Here is a 27,886-nt window from a genome sequence, read left to right on the forward strand (position 1 = left end):
TTAGAAGCAGACCTACACTCTTTAATTGGATGAACATTGGTCCAATCAAACAGACAAGAAGGTTAAAGTCATGAGGTAACAAATGATAAACGAGACAATCCAGATATTCTCTTTCTCTCACATTTATAATCATGATAAACTGGTTTTAGCTCCTACATCTTAAATCACCTCCTGCTGACGCTTTTGAACATTCCCATCTGAGCATCACGCTCTCCTTTTAGGTTTCTGTGTTAGCCTAGCAGCTAGCTCTGGGAATTGCTGCATGTACAGATGATTTGTATATTGCAGTTCAGGAGTTATAAGCCTCTGACATTTGGTTTTGGTTTGTCTGTCTAGGTTTGGGTTCAGGTTGTAGCCCTGAATTACAGCTGCTCCATACTGGAACGGCTTCAGCCCTGAATCTTTTACTCTTGACGGGTGAACTGCTCCCCCGTCTTTCAGGCAGGTGTTTGCTAGCTTGGTCTGCAGCAGTCTCAGCTGAGAAACTTCCTGCTTCATGTTCTCTCGCCCAACCAGACTGTCCACTTTGTTCCAGAAGGTGGCGTTGAAGTGCAGGTAGATCCTCCAGTCTAAAGCGTTCCACTTCAGGATCTTTTCAGCAGTTTTTGGTGAAAGTTGGTAACGAGCTTGTTGGCTGCGACTGTTCAACCTGAAGGAAACCACGTCTTCCAGAGACCAGCAGAGAGCATGCTTAAGCAGGATAATGGACTCCTCAAAATGATCAGAAATAAGAACAAGATGGAAGTCCTGCTCTATTGCTGCTATGGCAGAGGTGGCTCTTTCATCCAGATCTTCATCCTTATCAGCCATGTTGTTTTCAAGGCCAAAGTCAAAAGCCAGGACATTGTGTGCATAGTGGTTGTTGCTCACTGATGAGTGGTAGTTCTCCCTGATGTTGTCTAAGAAGTCGTCCAGACTGCGCGTCTTACGGAAAGCTGGGATGCTCTTGTAGTAAACAAAGATAGACTCCATCATAGCCACCGGATGTCTCAGGATGGAAAAGTAGAAGGTATCCTGAGGCATCACTCTGGCCACCTGGAGTGTAATAATCACAGGAAAAACAAGTTTAGGAGAAATTCTTAAATTTACAACCCCAAATTAGAAAAGTTGTATATATTTACATATATAAAAAGAAGTGATTCATTATACCCTTACAGCGCAGCAGACAGTATGAACCCAAAATATTTCATGTTTTGTCTCTTCAGCTTAATTAAATTTGGTAATATTTGTCCACTTTTACATTTCAAATCAGCAACATATTCCATAAAGAGTTTGTATCAGGGCCGTTTAGAGCTAGTAAAGAGGTTAAGAAACTGATGATATTTCTCAGAAGTCACGTCAACAGGGTGTTTGAATATTGATGTGGTCTAAAAGATGCTTTCGTGAAAGTCTTTAAAGAGCAACGATGGATGGAACAACCAGCTTCTCTCCAAATGTGAGGAAATCACTGAATAGTTTGAAAATGAAGTTCCTTAAAGAAAGATTGGAAGAGATTTAAATGTTTCTCCCTCTGCAGTCAGAATATCAATAAACTATTTAAACAATCTGGAGGAATTTCAGTGTGTGAAGGACAAGGGATCAAGTCTAATCTGGACACCGTGGTCTCTGATCCCTCAGATGGATCAAAAACCATCATCCATCAACAGCTGATAGAAGCACACTGTGTCCAGCTCTACAATACTGTTATAGTTCTGTGGACTGTGGACTTCTCTGGACTCGGAGGCATCTGGGATGGACCATCACGCAGTGGAAACCTTGACTGTAGTCAGACTAACCTGTATTCCAGATATTTGTTGGAAGAAATGGACCAAAAAGTAGCATCCAGAGTGTTTTCAACAAAACACAAAACATCTTGAGTTCATGTTGTCTGCTATGAACAGTCGAAGGAAATAAAGTATCGTGTAATTTATTTTTCACCACTCAGTCCCAACTCTTTCTGATCTGGGGTTGTACATGTGCCTAAAAAACTGCCCCCAACCAACATGCTGATGGAAGTAGTTGCCAACAGGAATGTTTGGCAACTCAAACTACATCTGGGTCGTTACAGTATTCTAGTTTTTTCTTTTCCAAGGCCAACGTGAAACAATAATACTGAATATTACCAGAAAACCTAAAGTAGAAATGTCAGAATAGATCCTGTATGTAAACTGTGGATATTAAACCATATTTTAACCACATTATCACTCCATTTGTCCATTAAAGATTATTATCTGGACCCCAATTACGGTGCATAGTAGCTCACCTTGGACCTGTTAGCATCAGTCCTATTAGGTCCATCTGAAATTAACTTACCGTCTTTTTTTCTGGTATCCAAGCACACGTTGCTTAAATTTAACCCCACATTAACATGGATTGATAATGTTGGCTCACCTCAGATTTTCTAAATCTCATGTGGTTGCACATGATGTGGAAGTGTGTGACACGTCCGCTGCTGACGCCCTCCACGAAGTGCGCAGCGAAGAAGTATGGGTAAAACAACTGGCTGCGTTTGCTCACGGGGAGGGCGAAGGTCAAGTTCCTGCTTTCACCATAGCGATATAAAATGTTTAAGATACTGCTGCTTGCTGTTTTGTGTGTCTTGAGGAAAACAATGTGAGATTTGGGGCTGCAGGAAGCTTTGGTTTGAACTGTTTGAGCCTCTGAAAATTTGGTTGAAGGAGTGTGAATGAGCGTTCTGTCAGTGCCTGCATTCAGATCTTTGCATGTACCACGGAGGATATCTACTTCAGGCAGGAATAACTTCCCAGATGAAACTTTTCCTGCTGCCCTCTGAGATCCTGGAGCAAGGCTTATTTTCTCCACACTTCTTAACAGAGCATCATGTGAAGTCTCTTCATTCAGACGAGGTGCTGCACTTCTTCCTGTCTGTGTTGACCTCTGGTCCTGTTTCGCTGCCAGAGAAGACTGGGAGTGGAGGCCTACCACAATGTTCTGAAGAGTAGGAAACAGGTTCTGTTTGTTCACAGATGATGTCAAACGTAGGAGTCCCATCAGCTTGACAGCCCTGGAAAAGTCCCGAACACAGTCAGTGTGTTACATGATGTCAAACATCCCCAAACTTCTTTTGATAAAAATGACTGATCTTGTCAGGCTTTTTGTGAGATATAAAATATGATATGAATCAGTTATCAAGAAGCTTACTAGTCAGACTGGTTCTAGTTCTTGGAAAGTTTTTGTTCAGGATTGCACTTTGTTATTCCAGCAAACCAACCTGGTTTAAAGAAGAACTGCTGTTTCAGTAAGAGTTGATGCCTTAATGCTTTTCCTAGAACCGGATTATTGCTAACCTGAATTATTCCAGGTGAAGACGGTTGTTGGAGTTGTTTATGAAATACAAACCCAATTCCTCAAAACGATGGGACATCATGGAAAATTTAAGGGAAAACTGTGTACAATGACTCACAATTCTCATCAACCAATAATTTATTAATTTATTTAATTTACATTTTATTTTATTTCATGTAAAATATCAGCTGATCTTAAATTTAACACCACCACAAAATCTGAAAAGGAAAGAAAAGGTTAGGAAAGTAAGAGGAATAGCTGAAAGAACATGGTGCTGCTAATCGATTGATAACTAATTAGTAACATGACTGGGTATAAAACGAACACCTTAGAGAAGCAGAGTCTCTCAGGTATAAAGAAAGACAGGTTCAACAATCTACGAAGAACAGTCTACAAATTTGGAAACAATTTCAGAAAAATGTTTTTCAAAATAAAATTGTGAAGACTTTGAAGATCTACAGCGTATAATTATTGTCATAAGAAAGATTCAGAGAATCAGAAGGAATCTCTGTGTAAATGGGACAAGACAAAAGTAACAAAAAAACAAAAGTATCTCTTCATGTATAAACCTACTGGACAACTCAGTGACTGTGTCAGCATGCAGAGTGTGAGGAATAAGGAGTGATCAGTGATGAGGAATGGTGAGTGTGAGCGTGCTAGAGGCAGACTAGGGTGGCCCAGAGACCCGGGACATTAGCAACAATCCTAGAGCAAGAACCCAGGACACCCCATCATGAAGATGACCCCGGACCCATCCAGAAGGTGGCAGCGGAGAGCTCCAGCCAGAGATCCACCCCCCAAAACACGATTTTCTACTGCAAACCACTGCATGGACACAAGAAGAATTCCAGAAATCACCGTCTGTGAACACAGTTTATCCTGATAATCCACTATAAAGGTTAAATCTCCACCATGTAAAGAAGAAGCCAGATGTGAACAGGATCCAGAAACAGCTCCATCTTCTCTGGACTAAAGCTCATTTAAAATGGTCCGAGGCAAAGCAGAAACCTAGATGAAGATGTGAACTAGTTTCTGGAAAGCATGGACGGCGTGTCCTGCAGACTAAAGAGGAGAGGGAGCATCGAGCTTGTTATCAGTAGACAGGTGAAAAGCTGCATCTCTGATGGGATGGGGCTGCATTAGTGTCTATGGTGTGGGCAGCTTCCACATCTGTGAAGCTCCATCAATGCTGAAAAGTACATGGAGGTTTTAGAGCAACATCTGCTCCCATCCAGACAACGTTTCTTTCAGGGCCTCTCTGGATTTTCCTATGATCTGTTGTTGCTTTTAAATTGAAGATGAGCTCATATATTTAGGTGAAATAGTAAAATGTCTCAGTTTCAGCATCTGATATGTTGTTTATGTTTGACTGTAAATAAAATCTGGGTTTATAACATTTGTAAATATTGCATTCGTTTTTTTTTTTTTACTTTTTAGATTTAAGGGTTGTACAATTAATCCTTGGCAAACATGTCAACATAGTATTCTGACAAAAAGGTGCAGTTCTAACTTAAAAAAAGACTTAAAATGACAACCTTATATTTTTAGGTTTGGGAAGTTTTCCAGGCTGTGAACTGATTTATTTTTCATCTAAATTCTCTAAAAGCTTCAGAATTAGTTGTGCCAACCAGAACAAAACTGTCTCCATGTTGGTGTGTTAGATGTTAAGGTGTGACTTCACCTGGCCTGTTGGGTGAAAAACGTGTGAATGGCAACACAGACAAGAAGCAGGATGAGGAGAATCCACCGACGCCTGACGTTCAGCCATCTCTTCGTCGACCTGCAGGGGGCGCAACACAAACAGATGCATTTAAAGTTGGTAAAATAAGTCTGAAATTTTCAGAAGATGCAGTCTGATGAAAAAACTTCAGTTAATCTGCAACACTGTGGAGCTGTAATCCACCACTGTGTCTTTTCCACAGAAACATTGGCCGCTAAAGTCGACCTGAACTTATACCAAAAGATTTTGTAATGGAAATATTCGAGCTTGAGCCTGATGACAAATCTGAGTAGAGACACAGTTCTGGGAGAAGGAACAACAGCTTTAGAGAACATCCAGTAATCTTCCAGTGGAACTGCCTCCGAGTGAAATGTAAAACTATGAGTTCATTTCCCAATTTATGGACATATAGAGTTAATTCCAGCTCTGGGTTCTTTATGCTTTAAACACTCGTGCAGCTTTGCATGATCCACAGACGGATAAATGTTTATTATTTATCATTTAACTTAACTCATCCTCGATCTTTATATAACCCTCCTGTTCATCCACACTAAAAAAAAACAAAAAACACATTTGTTTGTGCCAAAAGAAAGTGGAACTATTTCTTGATAACTCAGACCAAAGTTAAGGAGTTGCAGATTCCTGGAATGTTATCTACTGAAATACTAAACCCACCTCAGGCTGTTCTGAAGAGAGGACCCATTAACCCAGCCAGCAGTCAGACTGTGTCTGGGCAACAGGAAAAAATATGCAAGAGATCTGTTTCTGGTTAAACTGGCCGACTATTTGTTTAGTTAACTAGTGTCAGAGACATCCTCACACACAGCTAAAAGTAAATGAATGAAGGAGGAAACCAGAATCTTTTGGTTTTTAGAATAAACTGCTTTATAACATAAAAAAGAAATCATTCTCAATAAATCTGCTTACACAACATGTGCTTCACAAACATATCAGGGCAGAGGTGGAACCAGACCCAGGATCCCAAAACCAGGCACAGAGAAGATCTCAGATGAATGAACAAACCACAAAAATGTGAGAATATTTCAGGCTTTCCTCCTACAGAAATCACTCAGGGAGACGGACGGAGAGGAATTATCTCGCAGTAAAGGGTGGATGCAGGGCTGCAAGGCGAACAGATAAAGTTGTCTCCTCCTAAAACAGCTGAGACAGTAAACCATCCATCCACACACTAAACACAGAGCTCAGTGATTCCTTCATTCTCTCCTACCTTTCATTTCATTGCTCTCTCTCTCTCTCTATATATATATATATATATGTATAATATATACATACATTATATATTATATATTATTAGCCCCCTCGGTGTCCCAGGTTAGTGATTTTAGGGGGGTCTCATCTCCTTTTTAGGGGAGCCGAGCTCCCTGTGATAGGTTGAACCCTGATTTTGTCTAATTTTTCTGCAAATATGTTTGAAGGTGTTCAACAGTACAGGATGGTGGCTGCCTTTAATTCTCTCATTTTCTTTATTAGGACAAGACTACAGGCAGTCCGGCCTGCATCCTCTTCTTCCTCAGCCATGTTGCTGTAATGTAGCAGAATGTTGTTCTTCATCCATCCTTCCATCCATTTACTACACCACTTTGTCCAGGTCAGGGAGTAAGTGGTAGAGGCAGGAAAAATACTGGACAGGTCTCTCACAAGTGATTCTATGTCTTCTTGTTAAAATATACACGAATGTCCCTGGAAAAGATGTGTTCTTGAAGGCAGTAAAATCTCTGGGAGTTTCTCTGCATTAACGTTGCCATCACTGAACGCTGATCCGACCCCATACCCTCCCAGAAACGGGCTGCTGATAACAGTCTGGATGCTCCTTTTGCTCTTTTAGATTCAGATTCAGAAACTTTATTAATCCTAAAGGACAGATCATATGCAGTCAGACCGTTTCTTTAACATAAAGAAACAAAAGCATGATGCAGCAATAATATACACTCAGCAGTCGGCCAACAGCTTCCCTCTACCAACAACAGTGTGCAAAGTTACTGCCTGACCCACTCGTCACACCTAAACTACCATAAAACAGTTAATTACTTGACACCTGTTGTTGCAAATTTGTGACAAAACACTTCTGGTCTTTGATTATTTTATTTATTTAGATCTCATTTGCTTTTCTTCACTATTATTAATGAGCCTATTTTTATATGGTTTATTTATTATTTATCTTTATCAGTTGTTATTTATTTACTTTTCAATTGTATATTTTTATTAATTGTTATTTCTTCTTTTTTTCCTATATATGTTTTTTGTTTTTAAATAACTAAAACAAATTCAGGCATTAGGGGTTAAAATGAAAGAGTTGCTATTAGCATTCAGCTGAAGGAATGAAGGAATCTGTTTGTTCTTTAAGTAAAAGCATAATAACTTTGACCACAGGGCATTTCTGTTGGTCTGACCATAATCCAGGTTTCCACTGTGTGATGATCCATCCCAGGTGCCTCCGAGTCCAGAGAAGATGATGACACCCCTGGAACTCTGGACCAGGTTAACGTGCAGCTGCTTCTCTGTACAGAAAAGTTAGTGGATGTAACTCTGTGTTGTAGAGCTGGACAAAGGCTTCCACGGTAATCCTTGATCATGTGGTTCTATCAGCTGATGATGGATGACGGTTCTCGATGCAGGGCCGTCTGAGGAGAGTAACTCTTCTTTTCCTAGCATCTCAAAGTCATTACTGGATGTATCTACCAAACACAGAGAACTATTTCTGCACTTGAATTTACTTCTCAGTTGTAGGAGTTCAATCTCCAAACAGACAGATATGCAGATGCAACTGAAGAAAATCTTCAGTATAAATATTTGTAATGGTCTCTTGTACTTCATGATCTGCCTCCATTTTTACAAAGTTTGGACTCTGGATTTTTTTATTCCAACAAGCTCTTAGTTAGACTTGGAACTTTTACATTTCATGGTTCTATTATAGAATTTTTATTGCATAGTGTTTGTGATGAGTGTCTGTGAAATAAACTTTACTTAGAAAACTAATAAAACTAAGACCCTCCAGGTCCTTTTTGTTTCTTTTGAAATGTTTTTTGTTGTTTGTTTTTTGCTACTCTGCAGCGTTCATACAGCTGATTGTCTGTCAAGCCTTATGCTTGAAATAACAGTAATCTGTAGGCAAACTAATGGAAAGTAGTGGTTAGGATTTCATTCTCTTTCCACCAGCCACCCCATTAACTGTACAGTATTACTTTACTGAGGCTATGTTACTGCATCACCTCCTCATGACTGATTTAGCAGGAGGTTAAAATAACACTGATGCTGATATCTTTGAGTAAAACCAGCCAGCTACTCCCTCTGTGCCCGTCTCTGTGTCTGTGGGAGATGATTTGACTGATACTAGTTGCCAAGATGAAGTTCTGGAAGCAGAAGTTGGTCCGTTTTCCTTGTCTGGATTTACCTGACTTCATTCAATATCGGTCCGATTTAACCCAGCCTAATTGTTTTACTGGAAGTGTATACAACTTGAGCAGGAAAGATGCAAAGATTCAGCTTTATTTTAATGTGTTTTGATGGTGTTACCACAGCACACAACTTCTCAAAAACAGTAGCTCACCATAAACGCATCATATCTGCAAAGCTTTTCATTTTTAATGTGAAACATCTGAGCAGGAGCTGAATTTCACTGTTGATGAATTAATGTAAGAAAAAAATGTTTAACCTGGAGAACAAAGAGAAATAAAAACAGTGATGGAGGTTTATTTATCTGAATTTAATGTTTAATATAATCTTTAATCTCTAATAACCATCAGGTCTGATCCTGGTATCAAATCTCACTAAACTGCTGCATCCATGTTTAACTACATCATATTTACTTATATGACAGATCTGGAGACAACTAGGGCTGTCTCCAGATCTGATTTTTACTACAGGATTATTCTGGCCAACAGCATTCACAATAAATATAGGATATATATTACCGTGATATCATGGTAATATAATATCAGTAGTGAACTTTAAACAATGCTTTTTTATTTAGTTGTGCTGCTTATTCCACAAAAAAATACAGCCAGTTTACAGCCAGTTTACAGCTAATTTACCAGTTTAGAACCAAGACTTACAACCAGCTTACAGTCAATTTAAAATCCGTTTAGAACCAGTTTACAGACTGTGTGAGTCTCCCTGTGTAATGGTCTTGTCACTGCTTTAGTCTTTGTCTTTACTGGTTGGCTCTAGTTTTGGTTTTAATTGTTTCTGTGAAGCTTTTGTTTTTATTGGTTCTCGTTCCATTGTGTTTTATTTTGTTTATTTATTGATTTAGTTTTAGTTTTCTGTCCTTCCTTTGTTTCAAACTTGGATTAGGTTAAGATCATCCCCTCACTAGAATAAAACAGAATAGAATAGAATAGAATAGAATAGAATAGAAAGATTTATTGTCATCGCACAGATAAACAACTAAATTAAGGTGCAATTACAAGTTGTGTTTTTATAGATAAAAAAACATATAAATTATATAAAGGTAACAAAATAGACTATAAAAAATAACTAAAGTCTGAGTGCCATCAAATTTTGCATGAACACGCATGTGCGCACATGCATACTTACTCACATACCTTACAGCTAAGCAGGACACGTGCACAGTTTTACAGAATATTGCATTTGTGTAAACAATGTTGCACATGTACTGCTGTAAATTTAGCAGATGAATTAATTTAATCTCACTTTGTGAATGTTTATGGTTCTGATGGCCATAGGAAAGAAGCTGCTTGTTATCTGTGTGGGCTTTGATCGAGGGCAGCAGGTCGAACAGGTGGAGGCTTGGGTGGGAGGGGCCAGACAGAATAGTTTTGACCCACCTGAAATAGCATGAGATGGCGATCTCCTCCAGGTGACGGAGGGGACAGCTGATGATTTTTCTAACTGTGCTGATCACAACCTACAGAGCTTTTGTTCCTGCAGTATGTGAGTGTGCTCTCAATGGCACAAAAGCACATTTACATTGCATCCAATGGACCATAATATCAGTGGAAGTGGACCAGGGTTTATTTAAAGTAGACTAAATAGCACTGGTGTGAATGTGCCTTTAGGGTGGTCTGCTACAAACGTAGGTTTGGGTTCACTTGAAGTAAACCAAACACAGGACACGGACTACAAAGCAAGGGGCATTGCAGGTAAACACAACAAAAACAGGGCGATAGCCGGCTCTGGTCGGGAAAAATGGCTCGTGGTCAGAACTGAGAGGAGAACAGATAAAATTTCTGATAGAAATATGGTCAACCCAAGACCGCTAGGATCTGATGCAGCTCCATGTTGTGCTCTGAAGAAGTCGTCCTGCATTAACCAATAGATGAGCGAGTTTTTTTTCTTTGTTGTTTGTCTTGTCTTCTCCTTCAGTAATTCTTTATGCAGCATCACTTCTGGTGAGGAGTGGAAAGTTGCACCCCCCAACTGAACAGAGTCCCCAGTCTAGAGGACTATCTTGGTCTGAATGCACACTTAGGTAAAGCAGACTTGTTGTTCGGTTTGTTTCCAGACAACAACACCCCTGAACTCTGATAAAGACCTATTAAAAACATAAACCATTATCTCAAGATAACGAGTTAACATGAAAGTAAACTTGATACTTTTCAACAGGGTGGGTAACTAGAAGCTTAAGACATAATTTGAGAAATGTAATAAAACCTGAACTGTTAATAATGGTGGCTCATTTTTCCAGACAGGGGTTCCTCGTTCTGCACTAAAAGCTTTTTTAACGGGACAAACTTTATTGATTTTTTCCTTTTAGCTGAGAGCAAGGCTTAATCTATATCTGTGAAGCTGGATGCACGTATCAAATGAACATTTAGCACATATAAAATCTGATATTATAACCCATATTTTAACCTTTACACATACACCCTACATGAGGTAGTTTCTAAGGTTTGAGACTCTCTAAATTATTTTACAGGATTCTGGATATCAGGGGCCAGGTGTATAAAACTGTCTGTAAATCCACGCTTAAAACATCAACAAAATCTCATGGAAAACTGTGAGGCATCTACGTTATTCAACAGTCTATCAAAGTCAGCATCAGAGCTGCTGATGGACTTAATCTGCGGCACATGAACTCTTAAGCTTCTTGTTTTTCTGTCACCATGGCCACTTGCTGCCATTGGCTGGTTTCTACACAGCCTTTGCCCAAAAGCTGCAGGTCAGAGAGTTGACAGAGGAAGAAAAAGCGAAGGAATTCCCAGCCGAGGACTTTAACGTCATAGTTTTGTTTTATGAAGGCACTGAACAGCACACCTGCAGCGTTGCATTTGGTGTAAATGTTGCTGCAGCCTCTGGCATTAACGCTTCACATCAAGTCAAAACTTGTTGGAAATAGTCAAATTCTTCTGCTTTAAATTTCTGACTTGCCTCTGTCTTCTCTAACGGGATCACTGCTTCTTACTGTAACAGCCCGTTTAGGTCCAAAAATCAATATTAAAGTGTGACTGAATCAGATGAACTGTAGACGAGGACTCTGTCGGTCAGTGTATTAGAGGGAGGTGGAGGGTTTGCAGCCATGTAGCCTCCTCTTCTTACCGGCCTCTTTCTGCAGCCCTCCGTGCACAAATGAACTTTTAACCTGAATGTGTAAGTTAAGACGGAGCTGCAGGTAGGAAGAATGCCAGGTGTTCTCCTGTTAGCAGTGGACTGAAGGGCAGTCAAAGCCACATCCAGTGTGAGAGCAGGTCTGTTTTATCAGTGTCAGATATTTACTGGAATGATTGAGCTTATATGAGAACCTACAGTATGTTATTAGGAGCAAACATCAGTGGAAAAGTGCAGCTGAGCAGCGGTGGACCAACCTGTAACACAATCAGCTCCAATCAGCAGGCTGTAACCTAATTGGCTGACATCTGACACTTCCTGTTACCTGGACAGGTAACATTTGCTTTATTTTAAAATGAACTCAAATACACTCTATAAAAAAAAAAATAATCCAGCTCACATGCAAAAGATGAGCATGCACATGCACTCTCCTGCTGCCTTAAATAAACTCTGAAGGAAACACTTCCAAAGTTTTCAATCTCAGGAAATGACTTTAATTCATATAATTGAGCAGGGGAAAAAACACTTTAAAAACCCAAAGGAAAGTTTGTGCTGGGAGAACAAGCCAGATCTGAGACAGAGGTCAGGGATCCCAGTCAGACTGGTGTGAGAATAAAAAGCAGAAAGAAAACACTAAATCAGGATGTGTTGGTATTCTGTAGACTCAGAAACATCCTGAAAGGAACTACCTTGGTTATTAGACGTAAGTTTGAAGCTCTAAATTTTGCATCCTGCTTTAATGTCTACAAATTGGAATTTATTTTTTCAGTAGTGACACAAACATCCTGATTCTGTCGGAGGAATATGGAATCATGGGATATAATGTTGAAGCATTGTAACGTTTCTCCTTTTTCTCAATCTCCTTCTTTCATTCTTCAATTGGACATAATTTTGTTGGTTCCGACTGTGCAAGTACTCCCAGACTGATACACAAACACGTGAAGCCTCCATATTTACTTCTGTAAACATGACGCACTGCATGACGTTGAGTTTTTCTCTGAGCATGTGTGTCACTTCAGGGCCACGTACTGTCCACACTTAAGTAGTGATGCGAAGTTCGACTCTTTTCACTAACCCAGGTCTTTTACTCTCGAACAGTAAAGTGAACGAATCTTGAACGAATCATGTCGTTCATTTTTACAGCAGGTGGCGTTGTAAAAAAGTCCACGATTCTCAAGCAGTAAATACTGAAGGCAACAAAACTACTGGTAATGCCACAAGCAATTCAAACCATGTGAAAACGTAGGGAAGCAAATACACACCACAATAAAGTGATGCTGAGCTTGATACAGCTTGAGTTGTGAACGAACGAAGGAAGACCCGTTCAGAGACCGAGTTGCCTGTCACGTGACAGAGAGAAGAATTAGAGAGACCAATCCGAGAGCAAACGTACTGCTCGCCAAACAGCCTGAATGATGAACGAGAACGAGACCGAGAACGAGACCGTGCAGCCCGAGCTGTCTGTCACAAATGCCTGAGCAGCCTGGCTGTCACGTGACAAAAGAACGAGGACCTGAGGACGGACCTGAGCGAGTCCTAACGAATCATTTCTGTTTCCTGTCCTGACCTATTGACTGAGTTTATGCAGCTGCCCGCCATTTGGCGAGAGGAGGTACCGCATGAAAATGAACGAATCGCTCACTAAGAAGACCCGTTACTCCCGAGTTATATAAAGGATTAGTTCATACTGAACGAATCGTTCGTGACCGACACATCACTACACTTAAGTTTGATGAAGGTCGTATTGATATGATAATGTGAGCGACCAGGCAAAAAAATCAGATTTTAAGCATTTAGACCTGCAATGTGAACATACATCGTTTGCTAGGCTTACACCAAACGATTTTCACAGTCCCAGAGTAAAAACTGGAAGTCTTTAGTAAATCTTAGGAGTTTTGTTGGAGTCGCGGAGCTCCCGTCGTCTCAATCGTTAAGTTTAAAGTGGTAATCTGAGCTGTTTCATATCAGTTGTTTCCAAGTCGAGTGACGTAACACAATCAACAACCAATAGATGAGCTCTGACAAAAGCAGAAACAGGAATCCTGACAGAACAACGGCAAAAACAGACAAAAAAAAAGACAAGAATCAGTGATGAAACGACGTAGGTGGAGCGTCCAGAAAGAGGAGCGGATGGTGGAGCTTGTGGCAGATCAGCCCTGCCAGCTGCCTGTTTGATATAAAAATGCTAAAAGAATCTAGTTGTAGTTTTGTAAATAGTGACCCCACAAGATTTACACTCTTTGTAAAATCTCAGTTCGAGACTAAAAACTCTAAACACTTAGATGTGAGCAGGTGTGAACTGAGAGTCTTTTCCAAATATTTTCAGTTTTCTGGTGTAAGGTTAGCATTAGTTGCTTTTTGTGATTTGACATGAATGGAAGTCAAATCAGCTGTGATGTCGCCTCATATCGATCCTGAATTAAACTGATTTTCAAATCGTTTCCTGGCAGAATTTGTGATATCAGCAAGTACTGAATTACAATTTAATATCATATCATGATCAAACGTGTGTGTTAAACCTATAACTACAACTAAATGTAGTTACTAATGTCTAATCATAACCCTCATTTAAACATATCCTTGGAAAAGACAGTGAAACCCACAAAGCCTCTGATGCATCTGTCAGTGTGTATGATAGATAAAGTGTTTACACTGAGTCACGTTTATAAAGTAAGAAGTGTGAGTGTGTCTTGTTGTGTGAAGGCACTTTGAGTGGTAAACAAGTCTACAAAAAGTTCTTTTACTGCAACATTTCAAAACACGCCCTTTATCAATTACATTAAGGAACTGGTGGGAAACACCCTGAACTACATGTTTATTTCACCTTTTCTGGTCCGCTGGATAGAAGCAGCAGCAGAGGCAGCGTTAACCGCGCGGTGGGGGCTTCCAGTCGACCTGAACTTCGAACAAATCTGCAGTGTGAGTAAAGTAATTCATCCATTTTCTCATTACAAAGCAGGGCCACAGAGGGGCTGGAGCCCATGCCAGCAGCAACTAAGCAAGAGGTGACGTACACCCAGACAGGCCGCCAGTCCATCACAGAGAGGTAAACAACCACTCACGCTTATATTCACTATTTGGGAGAATTTAGAGTCACCAATTAACCCACCAACCTAACCGCCATGCAGCCCCTGTATAATACAGTAATTCAGCTCAGCTTTATCCATACAGCAGCAGTTAATGACAGTCATTTACAAACACTGTGCAATTCAATCCAGTTCACTGTAGTTGAATTATAATCCAGTTAAAACTAGAAGCACTCAGAGAACGCAGACCTCTGCCAATCTATTGTAATTTTCTTTTGCCAATGATTGTGGGCATTATGGCAAAATTATCCCCATCTCCCCATAATAAAGAATCCTTTATAAAATTCCTGGATCCAGTCGGTGATCCTGATAACCCCCAAAACGTCTTGTTGCTTTTTCTACTTTGGAGATTTCCCAAAACTTTAATCAGAATCTGTCCATAACATTTTCAGCTGTGTTGCTAACAGACACACCAACAACGCCGCTGATTACACGACCCCCACGCTGGTGGATGTAACAACTAAACCAAACAGTTTTTCAGTTTCGTCGATGTACTGTTGTATTTACTGTATTTAGTAATAATCACAATCTGCATCCCTGAACCTCCCTATAGTCACACATACCAGGTATTTATAGCTCACTGTACACGCATGTTGCAACAGACACTCCTGTACATGCAGATGTATACCTGCACTTCTGTATCGGCTATATATCCTACTACATATTCTACATTTACTCCTTTTGTACTTTTGTTAGATGACAGCTGCATCTTGTTGCCTTGTACCTGCAATTTGTGCAACGATAATAAAGTTTCATATCATGTAATGTAATCTGAACAGTCTGAAGTCTGCAGCCAGCACTGACCTTCAGCACCTTCATCCTGGATTCACTCTGACTGTTTACATTTCTACTGTATGTCTAAAACATGCCACCAGCCTTTCTGACTTCAGACAAAAAAAAAAATAAATAAAATAAAATAAAATGTTTCTGTTAAACCTTTTTTCCACCCCAATCCGCTTCCATCTCTAACAAACCAAAGTCTCCGAGCTCCACAGCAAATGCAAACTGATCCATGTGCGCATGTAACCCGATCCGTGCGCGACAGGCCGTGCGCACACGCGCACAGAACAATTTGTGCACGCAGGGAATTAGTTTTTTTTTCTACCTCCCTTCCAAAAAGAAAATCTTCAGACTAAAGTTAAAAGCCTGAAGATTTTTCTTTTCTTTAAAATGCGTTTTGACTTTTGTGGCGTATTAAATTGCGCGCGTGAGTGCGCGTGTGATTACACGCTGCCAAATTACACACAGATCATTTGACTCATGGAAACATGTAAATTCTCGACCTGACTGGTGAGGACCCGGGCTGTGTCTCAGACCCGAACAGAACCGGAACTCTAAGGAGAACCGAACCCAGCGGGACTTACGAGGTGATGAAGCTCGCAGGAAACTTCCGGATCCATCTGCGCTGTGCGGACAGCATCTCCCCAAAACATCCGCAGAACTTTCGCTCCGATGGTCCCGTCTGCCCCCTCTCTCTCCTTCGCTCTCTCCCCTTCTTTCTTTCTCTCTCTCTCTCTCTCTCTGTCTGTCTGACTGAAGCTCTCTCGACTCCTCCTCCCGGACCCTCATCACCTCCTCGTGCAGAGGCGGACAGAACAGCTCTCTGTAATCTGTTCATCTGCTGTAACGACCCATTTTGGGAGCCTGTAGCCTCCAATTATGTTATTTTCTTCACAAAGACTCACAAACAAACGATACACTGTCAGAAAAAATTATGCAGTTCTGACCCCTGAGGTACAATCTGGATTTATGAACCAGCCAGGACTCAGAACTGGACCACAAAGTAATCATGGGAGGAACCAGGAGAGAAAAGAACAGAAAGGAATGTTCATTAAAAGTAAATGTTCTTTCAAGATAAAAATCACAAAGTGTTTAACAATAAAACAGAACTCAAAACAGGCACGGCGCCAGGATTTTTTTTCTCCTGGTGCTAATGAGGGACTTGACCAATACGTGGGGGTGCTAAGAAAATAACAGATTTCCATGACTTAGGTAACTTTATACATAGGTTATCGATTTTTTCAATAAAAGTGGCTAAGATACACAGCAATTTAACTGAATTAGCCAAAGAACATTCAGCAAAATAACCAGGCCTACAACGAGCCACAAAGCAACGGCAAAAATGTTTTCACGTGGAAAGGTGCAAGATTCAGCACCAGACAGCGACCATGTGATAAACAAGCAACACATACAGAATGCAACAAACGCATTTATTCTACATGCATAATTAATGAAATCAACTATGCATTGCTTTTATTGCCTCGGATCACAACATAACTTAAGAAATTAAACTGATTGCGAGATAAATTTAACATACTACACAGTGCAGGTGCAACGAGAAGTGCAAACAATTTGTATCTAATGATTCGGACCACCTCAGCCTAGCGTGAGTTTCAACAAAAAGTTTCCGCCCGCCCTCTGTCCCCTCTTAATCAGTGCACAGAAGAAACATGTAAGCGGAGAATCTCCGCAAACTGTTTTTAAACTAATACATTCCTTTATTATAATATTATATATAAATTCATAATTATATTTTTTATAATCTAATTTCTTGGGGGGGCTTAATGGGGCTACACAGATTTATCACGGGGCTGTAGCACCCCCTAGCCCCGGTGTGGCGCCGTGGATGACTCAAAATAACAATAACACAGAGAAAATAAAAACAAATGAAACTAAGTAAAAACAAGTTTTAAAAGCTGCTTTTAGCTGCTTTTTAAAAGAGATCACAGAGCCCACAGATGTCAGGTTGAGAGGAAGGGAGTTCCAGAGAGAAGGAGCCACTGCTGCCAAGGCTGTGTCACCTTTTGTTCTCAGCCGTGTTGAGAACCAACCAGCAAACCTTGATCACTTGATCTCAGGGACCTGCTGGGCACGTAGGGCTGCAGAAGGTCTTTGATATATTGAGGTGCTTGGTCATGTAGGGCTCAACAAGTTAAAACCAGAATTTTAAAATGCATTCTGATAAATGGGCAGCCAGTGCAGCTGGATTAGTAATGGAGTGACCTGAGTAAATTTGGAGGATTTTTTTCCACCCCGCATGGAGGATTTTGTTATCGGCCTTGCAGCAGCGTCCTGATCAACTTGGAGATGGTCAAGAGATTTTTTTGCTTAAGCATGTGAAGATGGAATTACAGTAATCAAGTCTGGATGAGATGAAAGCATGAGCGATCATCTCCATCTCAGATGGTGAAACAATTGGACTCAGCTTGACAACGTTTCTGAGGTGATAAAAACAAAATCGAACAAGTGATTTTATATGAGCATCTAAAGACAGTGCAGGGTCAAGGGTTACACCAAGGTTCCTGACCGAGGGCTTAATAAATGAGGCAAGTGGGCCAAGATTCTCAGCTATCTCAGGGAAAAATCTGTCAGGGGCACAAACAAGGACCTCAGTTTTTACATCATTAAGTTGAAGAAAGTTATCAATCATCCAGACACCCAAGCAAGATCTGAATCTTAAAAACATCCTGAGGTTTAAAAGAAATAAAAAGCTGAATATCATCAGCATAACAATGATAAGAAATATCTTTAAAAGAGCCAATAATGTGCTGCAGAGGCAGCAAATATAAAATAAACAATAAAGGACCCAAAACAGATCCCTGTGGAACACCATAATGAAGAGATCAGGAAGAGGATTTGAACTTTGCAGCAGCCACAGAAACTAATCTCCCAGAGTGATAAGAGGAGAACCATTTAAGAACTGATCCTCAACCCCAATGTTTCAGCCTGTCCAGCAGGACACGATGTCTAGTCTAGTAACAATAACACCGAGCAATGACCAGCATCGCTCTGCATCAGGACCTCACTGGAGACTCTGAGCAGGGCTGTTTTAGTGGAGTGAACCCTAAAAAAAGCCAGACTGGAAATGATCCAGGATTGGTGTGTCTCTAAAGCAGCTGTAAGCTACTTAGCAACAATTTTTCTAAAATCTTAGAGATAAATGGCAAATGTGAAATAGGTCTATAGGTGCTAAAAAGAGAGGGATCGAGCTTGGGTTTGTTTAAGAGTGGATGAATGACAGCATTCTTGAAATAGTCAGGAACTTGACCAAGCAGCAGAGAGGAGTTAATTATTGTGAGCACACAGGGACCAATAGTCTGGAAGACAGCTTTAAATGGGGATGTAGAAAGAACATCAAGAGAGCAAGAAGATGTCTTCATTGAGCCAACTTATGTCACCAGCTCGGGTAAAGAAGCAGGTGAAAAATGATTTATGATCACAGACCAAGCTGGACTGGGAACAGACAGTAACACAGCTGATGGAGACGTAGAGCTTCTCACCGTTTTTACTTTTTCAGAAAAAAATGCCAGCAATTTCTCACAATCCTCATTTGAAGCAATGGGGACAGCAGGAGCAGTAGGAGTATCTCATTTACTAATGGTGTTAAATAACACTTTAGGATTACCATGACTATTTGAGATTAAATTTGAGAAGTAGGCAGCCTTTGCTTCTCTAACAGCATCATTAAAAGAAGCCAGGAGATCCTTAATAGCAAGAAGGACATGCAAACCAATTTTCTACTATAAATGCTCGGCTATTCTACAACAGCATCTTAGACAGCGAATGCTGTCGTTTAACCAAGGAGTGAGGAACAGAAGCAAATCTGGTTTTAACAGGACATACTTTATCTAAAATGGAAAGACTATAATCGTTAAAAAGATCAATGGAGAGATCAACATCATCATTGGAGGATAAGACAAAATAAAAAGCATCAGCAGTGGAGGAGCTGAGGATACCAGAGCTCACCTCTCTCCGGGCAGCAGAGATCGACACAGGAAAGGACAAGTTAAAATCAATACAGAGGTGAACAGAAATAATAATCTCTAGAAAAAAGACAATCAATATCCAAACCTAACGTAAAAACAAGGTCCAGTGTGTGGCCTTCAGCATGTGTGGACACAGACACATGCTGGGTAAAATGAAAAGAATCCAAACCTCTGACAAAGAAGTCTGAGTCATCAACATGTATGTTAAAATCACCAACTATAACCAGGCTGGACAGCTTCAAAGTGGAGGATGAAAGGAGGAAGGATGGAAGGAAGGAAGGAAGGAAAGAAGAAAGAAAGAAAGAAAGATTTATTCATTATATTTGAAATCTTTTCAGTGTCTTTGCCTTTTTATTGATGTAACAGTTAAATTTTAACTTCTTTCAAAATTGATTTTAAATTGAAATCTTTTACTTTTTTAAAGCTCTTAATGGTTTTAGTCCAAATTATTTATCTGACTTGCTTTCAGTTCACGAAGCTCTCAGCCTCTGATCCTCATCGGCTGAACTTTTATTCCTGAAAACAAGACAAAGAATCATTGTAATGGTCCTAAGCTTTTAATTAAAAATAATTTCCTTTCATACATAAACTGTCAGTGAGGGTTAAGACGCTGTTTGAACACTGTTGCTTTTATCTAATGTATGCGACACGTCAGTGTGGCTGTGATTTTATTTTTCATCACTGTTTTTATTCTGTTTCTGTTTTTTTCTTTAACACTTAGAGGTACAAATGTTCTGTATGAAAAGTGCTTTAGGAATAAAGTTTGATTGACAGATTGACATCCTCCTGTATGTTTTTGGGCTTGGTGTAGCTCAGATGGAAGAACAGTCATCTGCCAATCAGAAGGTTGGAGGCTGCCGTCGTCTCAGGAAGGGCCGAGCTGAGGATTGATCCAGGAACCTACTTGCTGAGGGGAGTAGATTCCTGGAGTGAACCACTGCATGCAGATGGGTTCACTCTGGGTACCCCAGCTTCCTCCCACAACCCAAAACCTGCCTGTTAGACTAACTGGTGTTTCTAATTCTCATATCAGTTCTTTCCAATCTAGGATGTACCCTCTCACCTGGTAGCAGCTGGAATAGGCTCCCGACCACCTGTTACCCTGAACTGGAATAAGTGAGCATTGCCAACAGGCATTCCAGCCAAATGCTCGTCCCAATCCCTACAGAGCAATGATAGGGTGGAGAGTTTGCAATGATCCACCTACACCTCTTACTCCTGGAGCAAGCTGTGCATCTTATTGTAAACATAAACAATGAGAGCAGGTTTATCAAAATGAAGAGAAGTTTTCTGTCTGGTTGTGACCAAAGAGAAGAAAACATGAGGAGCAATAATAAGGAAGTCAGATAATACAGAAGCTAATTTAGCCCAGAGTAGCCCAACCCGTCATCCTGTTGAGCTCCCGGCTGTCATGAGGCTTAAAATAAAAACAGCTAATGTAGACAAAAGTGTTTCTTTAGTTATCAAATCAAAGCCGTGTCCAGTTAAACCAAAGTGTCCAGCTAAGAATGCTAAGTTATAGAATTTATAAGCTAGAAATCTGGATAATGCACTGCTAATGTGCATGGATGGAGATTATTGTGTGCAAGTTGAGTTTTAATATCCATTTGTATCCAGTAGGCCTTGTGTTTCTGAAATGACATTTATTTAGTTATGTGATGCATCATACTTTAAATGTCTTCCAAAAGAGTCACAATGCATGTTTCAGCGCATCATGCAGTGGTTCCCAAACTGGGGGGCGGGCCCCCTAAGGCAGGGGTCTGCAACCTTTACAGTCCAAAGAGCCATTTTTTCCCTCAGCCCAGCTACATAAAACTCATTTACAGCCACAAATGTTACGAGGCCTTTTGAAAAAAGACAACTCATAATATTTGATAAATATCTACTATATGACATTTGTTGTCATGTTTGAAGAACCACATTTTTTATTTCTATTTTTAGGTTTTAAATAAAGAAAAACATAAAACTTTTGCAAAAAGAGAATAGACAGACTTTCTTCCATGGAATGTAGATCCAGCCATGCATCTTCCATACCGCCTACCGTCCAATTCAGGGTCATAGGGAAGCTGGAGTCTATCCCAGCAAGTAGCAGGCGAGAGGCAGGTACACCTGGACAGGTAGGCAGTCCATCACAGGGCCTGGGATTTAGATATTTGTGTAAAATGATGTAAAAAAACAAACAAACAAACAAACAAAAAAGCCTAAGGTTTCCAACATAATGGCACAGAAAAACAGATAAAAAAAACAACTACTGGTACTTTTAGTGTTATTATGTTGTGGAAAATCAATGTGATTATTCCATGAAAAAAAACAGAAAAATTGCTAAAGACCTGCATTTGTTATTATATCTATATTTTAAAAATTAGTTAGTTCTTTAGCATTTTTAGCTACGTATTAAGAGCCACTGTGGAAGGTCCAGAGGTATAACAGGTGGTGTGCAGCAAGGCTAAATAAAACTTGGTTTTTGCACTGCTAACAAAACATTGACGAATTTGTGCAAAGGATGATGCTTCAACTACCAAATAAAAAAGAAAAGAAAATATGGTGAGTCATGTCTTGCCGTAGGCTTTACCAGCCACTTGGGGACTTCTTATTTTATGGGGACCCTGAAGAAAAAGTTTGAGTACCACTGACATAGTGTAACCTTAAGCATTGGAACTACCTCAAATCATATTGCCCCGGTTAAATTAAATGAAAACAATAAGTACAACCAGGTAGAAGACGGAGAAAAGCTGCTAAAGAACAAACACTTTCAAGATGATATTAATAACAAGACACTTGAATCTAACACCTGAACATGAATAAACCATAGCTGGAAATGTTTTGATAAAACGGTAAAACTCTTTTTGTTTCAGATCAAGAACAAGAAAATATCATAGAATCAGATTCTATTTCTATTCATTAAACAAATACCTTCACAAGCTGAAATATGTAAAAGTTCCTGCAGAGTTTAATGAGCTGCTGAGTGACAGGAAACACGTCCCAACCAGCGAGTTGTGGCGGAAACAGTGGAAAGGATTATAAAACTGCTTCAAGAAGGTCATTCAGCTCGGAGTGGAAAAAGATCTTGGTTGATCTCAGTCCGATGAATCAAACATTTGGAACAAGTACAAACAAAATGGGAAGGATGTAAATGGGAAACATAAAGGTCGACTAAGGAAGCAGCAGGACAGGAAACTTAAAGCTACATGTGTGAAAATAGAAAACGTCCAACAAAAGAAATGAAAAAGAAATGGACAGAGCCAGGTGTCGGTGTTTGTGAGTAAGCTGAAGGAAATGAGATTTCAGATTCAGATTCAGATTCAGATTCAGATAACCTTTATTTGTCCCACAGCGGGGAAATTGCACGCAACAGCAGCAGAAGACACGCAATAGACAACAAATGGTACAATTTAAGAGGATAATAAAAAGAAATGTAAGTACTTAAACATAATAAAACTAAGTGAAATAGTTAAATAAATGACTAAATGTAATAAAAAACCTGTACACAGTACAGGGGGTGTGTCTGGGGATGTATATACAAGGTAATGGGTAGTGCAAAAACAGCAGTGAAAAATGGACAGTAAGATAAATGATATGTTATTGCACAAGTCCGTATAGTTCGTTATATTCTTCAGTCTAGCGGGCATTAAGTTTGTTGTGAAGCCTGACAGCAGCAGGCAGGAAAGATCTGCGGTACCTCTCCTTCACGCAGCGAGGATGAAGCAGCCGCTCACTGAAGGAACTGCTCAGAGCTGTCAGGGTGTGCTGGAGGGGGTGGGATGGGCTGTTCAACATGGATGACAGCTTAGCAGTCATCCTCTCATTTCCCACTACCTCTACTGAGTCCAGGGGGCATCCCAGGACAGAACTGGCCCTCCTCACCAGTCTGTCCATTTTCCTCCTGTCTCTGTCCATTATGCTGCTGGTCCAGCAGACTATCCCATAGAAGATGGCTGAGGCCACCACAGAGTCATAAAAGGTCCTGAGGAGTGGGCGCTGCACTCCGAAGGACCTCAGCCTCTTGAGCAGGAACAGTCTGCTGTTGCCCTTCTTGACCAGGGCGTTGGTGTTGTCCGACCAGTCCAGACGGTCATTCAGGTGAACACCCAGGTACTTGTAGGACCTCACCAGGTCGATGTCCATTCCCTGGATGTTCACTGGTACAGGTGGAGAGTTGTTATGCCTGCGGAAATCCACCACCAGCTCCTTGGTTTTGCTGGTATTGATCTGGAGGTTATTCCGCAGGCTCCAGTCCACAAAGTCCTGAATAAGTCCTCTGTACTCCCTGTCGTCTCCATCTGTAATGAGGCCAACAACAGCAGAGTCATCAGAGTACTTTTGCAGATGGCATGATGGTGTGTTATGTGCGAAGTCCGCGGTGTAGAGGGTGAACAGGAAAGGAGCCAGAACCGTTCCCTGCGGTGCACCCGTGCTGCAGAGAAGCCGGTCCGACTCAGAGCCCTGCACCCTCACAAATTGTGGTCTGTGGGTAAGGTAGTCCAGAATCCAGGAGGTGAGGTGATGGTCCACCCCAGCCAGCTGCAGCTTGTCCACCAACAACCTGGGCTGGATGGTGTTGAATGCACTGGAGAAATCAAAGAACATCATCCTCACAGTGCTTCCAGCCTTCTCCAGGTGAGAGAGAGAGGTGTGGAGGAGGTAGAGGATGGCATCATCCACCCCGATGTCAGGTTGGTAGGCGAACTGCAGCGGGTCCATGAAGGAGCTCACCATCGGACGCAGATGTGCGAGGACCAGTCTCTCCAGCGCCTTCATCAGGTGAGACGTCAGAGCTACTGGCCTGTAGCCGTTGAGCTCCTTTGAGTGCGATGTTTTTGGCACGGGCACGATGCAGGATGTCTTCCACAACTTTGGCACTTTCCCCAGTTTCAGGCTCAGGTTGAACATGTACCCAAAGATCCCACACAGCTGGTCTGTGCAGGACTTCAGGAGCCTGGAGCTGATGCCGTCCGGACCTGCAGCTTTCCTAGCCCTGGTCTTCTTAAGGGCCTCCCTCACCTGGTATGTAGTGAAGGACAGACCAGAGCAGGGGGGTGTTGATGGGGGAGGGGCACACGGGACAGAGTGTGAAGTGAAGGTGTGTGAGCCAAAGATTGTAAGAGAGGGAGAGGGGGGTAAGGCGGAGCTGCAGGCAGTAGAAGCTGATGGGGTTTGCAGCAGAGGAGACTGGGTCGATGGAAGAGCGGGTGCCTGATCAAACCTATTGAAAAATAAGTTCAGGTCATTTGCCCTGCCCTGGTCTCCCACCCGTTGGGACTTTGGCTCCTTGTAGCCCGAGATGGTCTTCAGTCCCTTCCAGACATCACGGATGTTGTTGTGCTGCAGCTGGTACTCCATCTTCCTCCTGTAACTGTCCTTCCCCCTCCTGATCGTCCTCCTCAACTCCCTCTGCACAAATTTCAGCTCCTCTTTGTTCCTGGACTGAAAGGCTCTCTTCTTCTCCTTCAGGAGAGCCTTGATGTCTGGGGTGATCCAGGGCTTACTGTTGGAGAAGCTCCGTACAGTCCTGGTTGGTACGGTGTTTTCTACACAGAAATTAATATAGTCTGTCAGGCAGTCGGTGAGGCTGTCGATGTCTTCCCCATGGGCATCACTGAAGACACCCCACAGCGTTGTGTGAAAACAGTCCTTCAGGGCCTCCTCGGCTTCTTCGGACCATTTCTTAACGGTGCGGGTGACAGCAGGCTGCCTGTGCACAAAAGGTTTATACACAGGCAGGAGGTGCACAAGGTTGTGATCGGCACGGCCCAGGGGAGGAAGAGGGAGTGAATGATATGCCTCCTTGGTGTTGGCGTAAAACAGGTCCAGTGTTTTATTGTCTCTGGTGCAGCATGTGACATACTGGGTGAATTTGGGCAGTGAGGAGGAGGGTGGAGTAACATGATTGAAATCTCCAGAGATGAGAAGGAGGGCATCAGGGTGCTGTGTCTGCAGCCTGCTCACTGCTGAGAGCAGGACATCACAGGCTGCATCTGCGTTAGCAGAGGGGGGGATGTACACCACCACAGCGAGGGCATGAGTGAACTCCCTCGGCAGGTAGTGGGGCCTCATGCTCACAGCCAACAGTTCAATGTCCTTACAGCAGTGCTGCTCCTTAACAGTGATGTGCCCAGGGTTACACCATCTATCATTTGCAAACACTGCCAGCCCTCCTCCTTTCCTCTTACCGCTTTCCTTGCTTCTGTCTGCCCGTAGTAGCGTGAATCCGTCCAATTCCACAGCCGTGTCCGGAGCCAGCGCAGTTAGCCACGTCTCAGTAAACAGCAGGAGGCTGCTCTCCCGGTACTCACGCCGGTGCCGGGTCAGCGCCGCCAGCTCGTCCATCTTGTTGGTTAGAGATCTTACGTTCCCCATGATGATGGACGGGAGAACGGGCCGGTAACGTCTCCTCCTAGCGCGGCGCTCGGCTCCGGCCCGGCGTCCCCGTCTCCTCCTCTTCAGTTCGTGGGGAACATCGGGCCGCTCCACAGATAGCACCGGCGCGCTGCGCAGGGCTAACAGCTGATCCCTGCTGTAAACAATGGAGCCATGACTCCGCGTGCGGTCTCCGGACACAGCCGTGAAAAGGGCAAAAACCAGAAGAGCCACCAGCGCTAACTCCGCAAGTTTTGTGTGCATGACGAAGAGGAGTTAAAAGCACACAAGAGCAGAAATAAGAGCAAAGAGAAAGAAATAATTTAAAAGTAGGAAAAGTAAGAAAAAGCTCAACGGTGAGCAGGAGCTGCTGTTGCAGGCTGCCACTCGCGCGGCGCCATCTTGTTAGGACCATCCAGAAGTCAAACTTAAAGCAGCTAAACAGAAGAAGAGAAGCAGCCATAGATGGTGGATGATTGGATGGAAGTGATTTTCAGCCACCAATCTGATTGGACAAGAAGATGATGATGGAACTTTGAAAACCAACTTATCAATGAAGTCTGTAAAACTTTCTGAAATCTTAGAAAAACTGCACTTTTTTCGACCACTTTTCAGTTGCCTAAAATGTTGTTATAACATTATCAAAAACACACAATGTTCATACAACAGTAAATATGGCAAAACTTAACACAGAAGACAAGTAGAAGGCGCCGTATGAACGCTCATGTGTATTTAATGTTGAGCGCAATGAAGCCCTAAAAGGGAGGTAGACAGTGATGTATGATGGATATTCTGACAGGACCTTTCATCTGTGTGATGAAAGAAACTGTATCTTCACCATCAAGCATTTTCTTTTTTCATGTTTTAAGAATATTATCTTAAAATGGTCAAGGTTGTTACCAAGAAAATACTTACTGATCAACAAAAAAAGATACATCTTTTAAAATTATTCACAGCTCTTATCTGGTGAAGAACATTTTTAAAAGAAGAGATTTAAATGGGACTTGGATTGTCTGTGTACATTTAGTAAAAACTATGTGAAACTACTAAATCTATTCTGGGACTGCACTAACAGAAACATCTTTTGGACAGATATGATGAACTTTTTTTTTTTTTATGTTTGACTAAGAAATAAAAATGCATTATTTGGGAAAGGGAAACGTGACCTTGAACACGCCAAGTTATACATTGCAATATTGTTTATAATTTCGGGGACATATCATATCCTAGACTCCAAATTTATTACATTTAATTTCAACGCATTCCTAACACCCTTTCATATGTATGTAGACAATCTCATATTTAGTTCCAACTCAAAATCAATCACAACTATGTCTTCCCTTGAAAACACTGTTTTAAACCCTTAAGGTTTGTGTGTCCCGATTTTATGTTTGTATTTATTTAGTTATTTTGTATGTTTTGTTTGTTGCATTAATGATTTAAGAACTCAGCTGTCTCAACCTTTATTTTGAACTTAGCCGACCGGAAGTGAAGTGGCAGTGTGTGGACATTGGATGCTAACAACTGTGAAAATGTCGGTGACTTACAGAGTTTTGAGAAGCCGTCCTGCGGGTCTTTCTCTGCACGGTTTGAGCTCGCTGTTGCAGCGGAATCTGCCGGCCAGGAAGCCGGGCTGCGGCTGCAGGATGTCCGGCACAAACAGAGGTACTGTTAGGGAGCTGCAGCTAGCGGGCTAATGTTAGCCTTAATCAAAATGTGAGGGATTAACCAGACAATCGATGACACTGATCAGATGTGATTAAACACTCTAGATATCATTACGGGATACCAACTCTGTATATTTAGGGCATCTACTCTGACAAGAGGCATAAAAATAAACAAATAAAAAAATTTACCAACTATTTAAACTTCCATCAATATGCTGGTCTTTTTGCAAGCGTAAAGCTTACGGTAACGGCGTGATATGGACCGGAAGTGGCTCTAACTGCCACATTTAAACTAATTTAAAACCATCATAATCACCAATAAACAGGAGGATAATTCACAAGATCACACAAAAAAGTGACACTTCTGTGAAAATAAAAGGTTTAAAAAATTAACTGCAAATTTTACTGACTTCAAAGTTCTTAATTTTTGGCGTTAAAAATCTTATTTGTGACCCATAAAATCTCCATCTATCTAAA

The 27,886-nt window shown here is 41.4% G+C and overlaps 3 protein-coding genes across 7 annotated transcripts in view; 1 reads left to right on the forward strand and 2 right to left on the reverse strand.

Annotated features, from left to right (window-relative positions):
- Positions 1–27,869, reverse strand: LOC121628745 (galactose-3-O-sulfotransferase 2-like). Its single transcript, XM_041968056.1, has 5 exons — positions 27,820–27,869; positions 27,290–27,381; positions 4,967–5,065; positions 2,371–3,004; positions 1–1,035 (listed from the first exon to the last, which is right to left on the reverse strand). Exons 4-5 carry the CDS (start codon positions 2,989–2,991, stop codon positions 205–207), a joined length of 1,452 nt encoding a protein of 483 aa, XP_041823990.1. The 5' UTR covers positions 2,992–3,004; positions 4,967–5,065; positions 27,290–27,381; positions 27,820–27,869; the 3' UTR covers positions 1–204.
- LOC121628724 (NACHT, LRR and PYD domains-containing protein 12-like) overlaps positions 1–27,886 on the reverse strand; it is a 2,607,341-nt gene that overhangs the window by 953,752 nt on the left and 1,625,703 nt on the right. The window lies entirely within an intron of this gene.
- sugct (succinyl-CoA:glutarate-CoA transferase) overlaps positions 27,243–27,886 on the forward strand; it is a 106,819-nt gene continuing 106,175 nt past the window's right edge. For all 5 annotated transcript variants that reach the window (XM_041968059.1, XM_041968060.1, XM_041968061.1 and 2 more), the window contains exon 1: positions 27,243–27,407. In XM_041968059.1, the coding sequence (XP_041823993.1) occupies positions 27,257–27,407 (151 nt within the window). In that variant the 5' untranslated portion in view covers positions 27,243–27,256. The remainder of the gene's footprint in view (positions 27,408–27,886) is intronic.

The sequence above is a fragment of the Melanotaenia boesemani genome, chromosome 18, assembly GCF_017639745.1.
Source record: "Melanotaenia boesemani isolate fMelBoe1 chromosome 18, fMelBoe1.pri, whole genome shotgun sequence".
In the NCBI taxonomy this organism is placed as follows: Eukaryota; Metazoa; Chordata; class Actinopteri; order Atheriniformes; family Melanotaeniidae; genus Melanotaenia; species Melanotaenia boesemani.

Excerpts from the sequence above, each read along its gene's own strand:
- LOC121628745 (XM_041968056.1), bottom strand. The coding sequence starts at position 2,991 with ATGGGACTCCTACGTTTGACATCATCTGTGAACAAACAGAACCTGTTT. Across the intron at positions 1,036-2,370 it reads TGAGATTTAGAAAATCTGAG|GTGGCCAGAGTGATGCCTCA; the intron begins GTGAGCCAACAT and ends ATTACACTCCAG.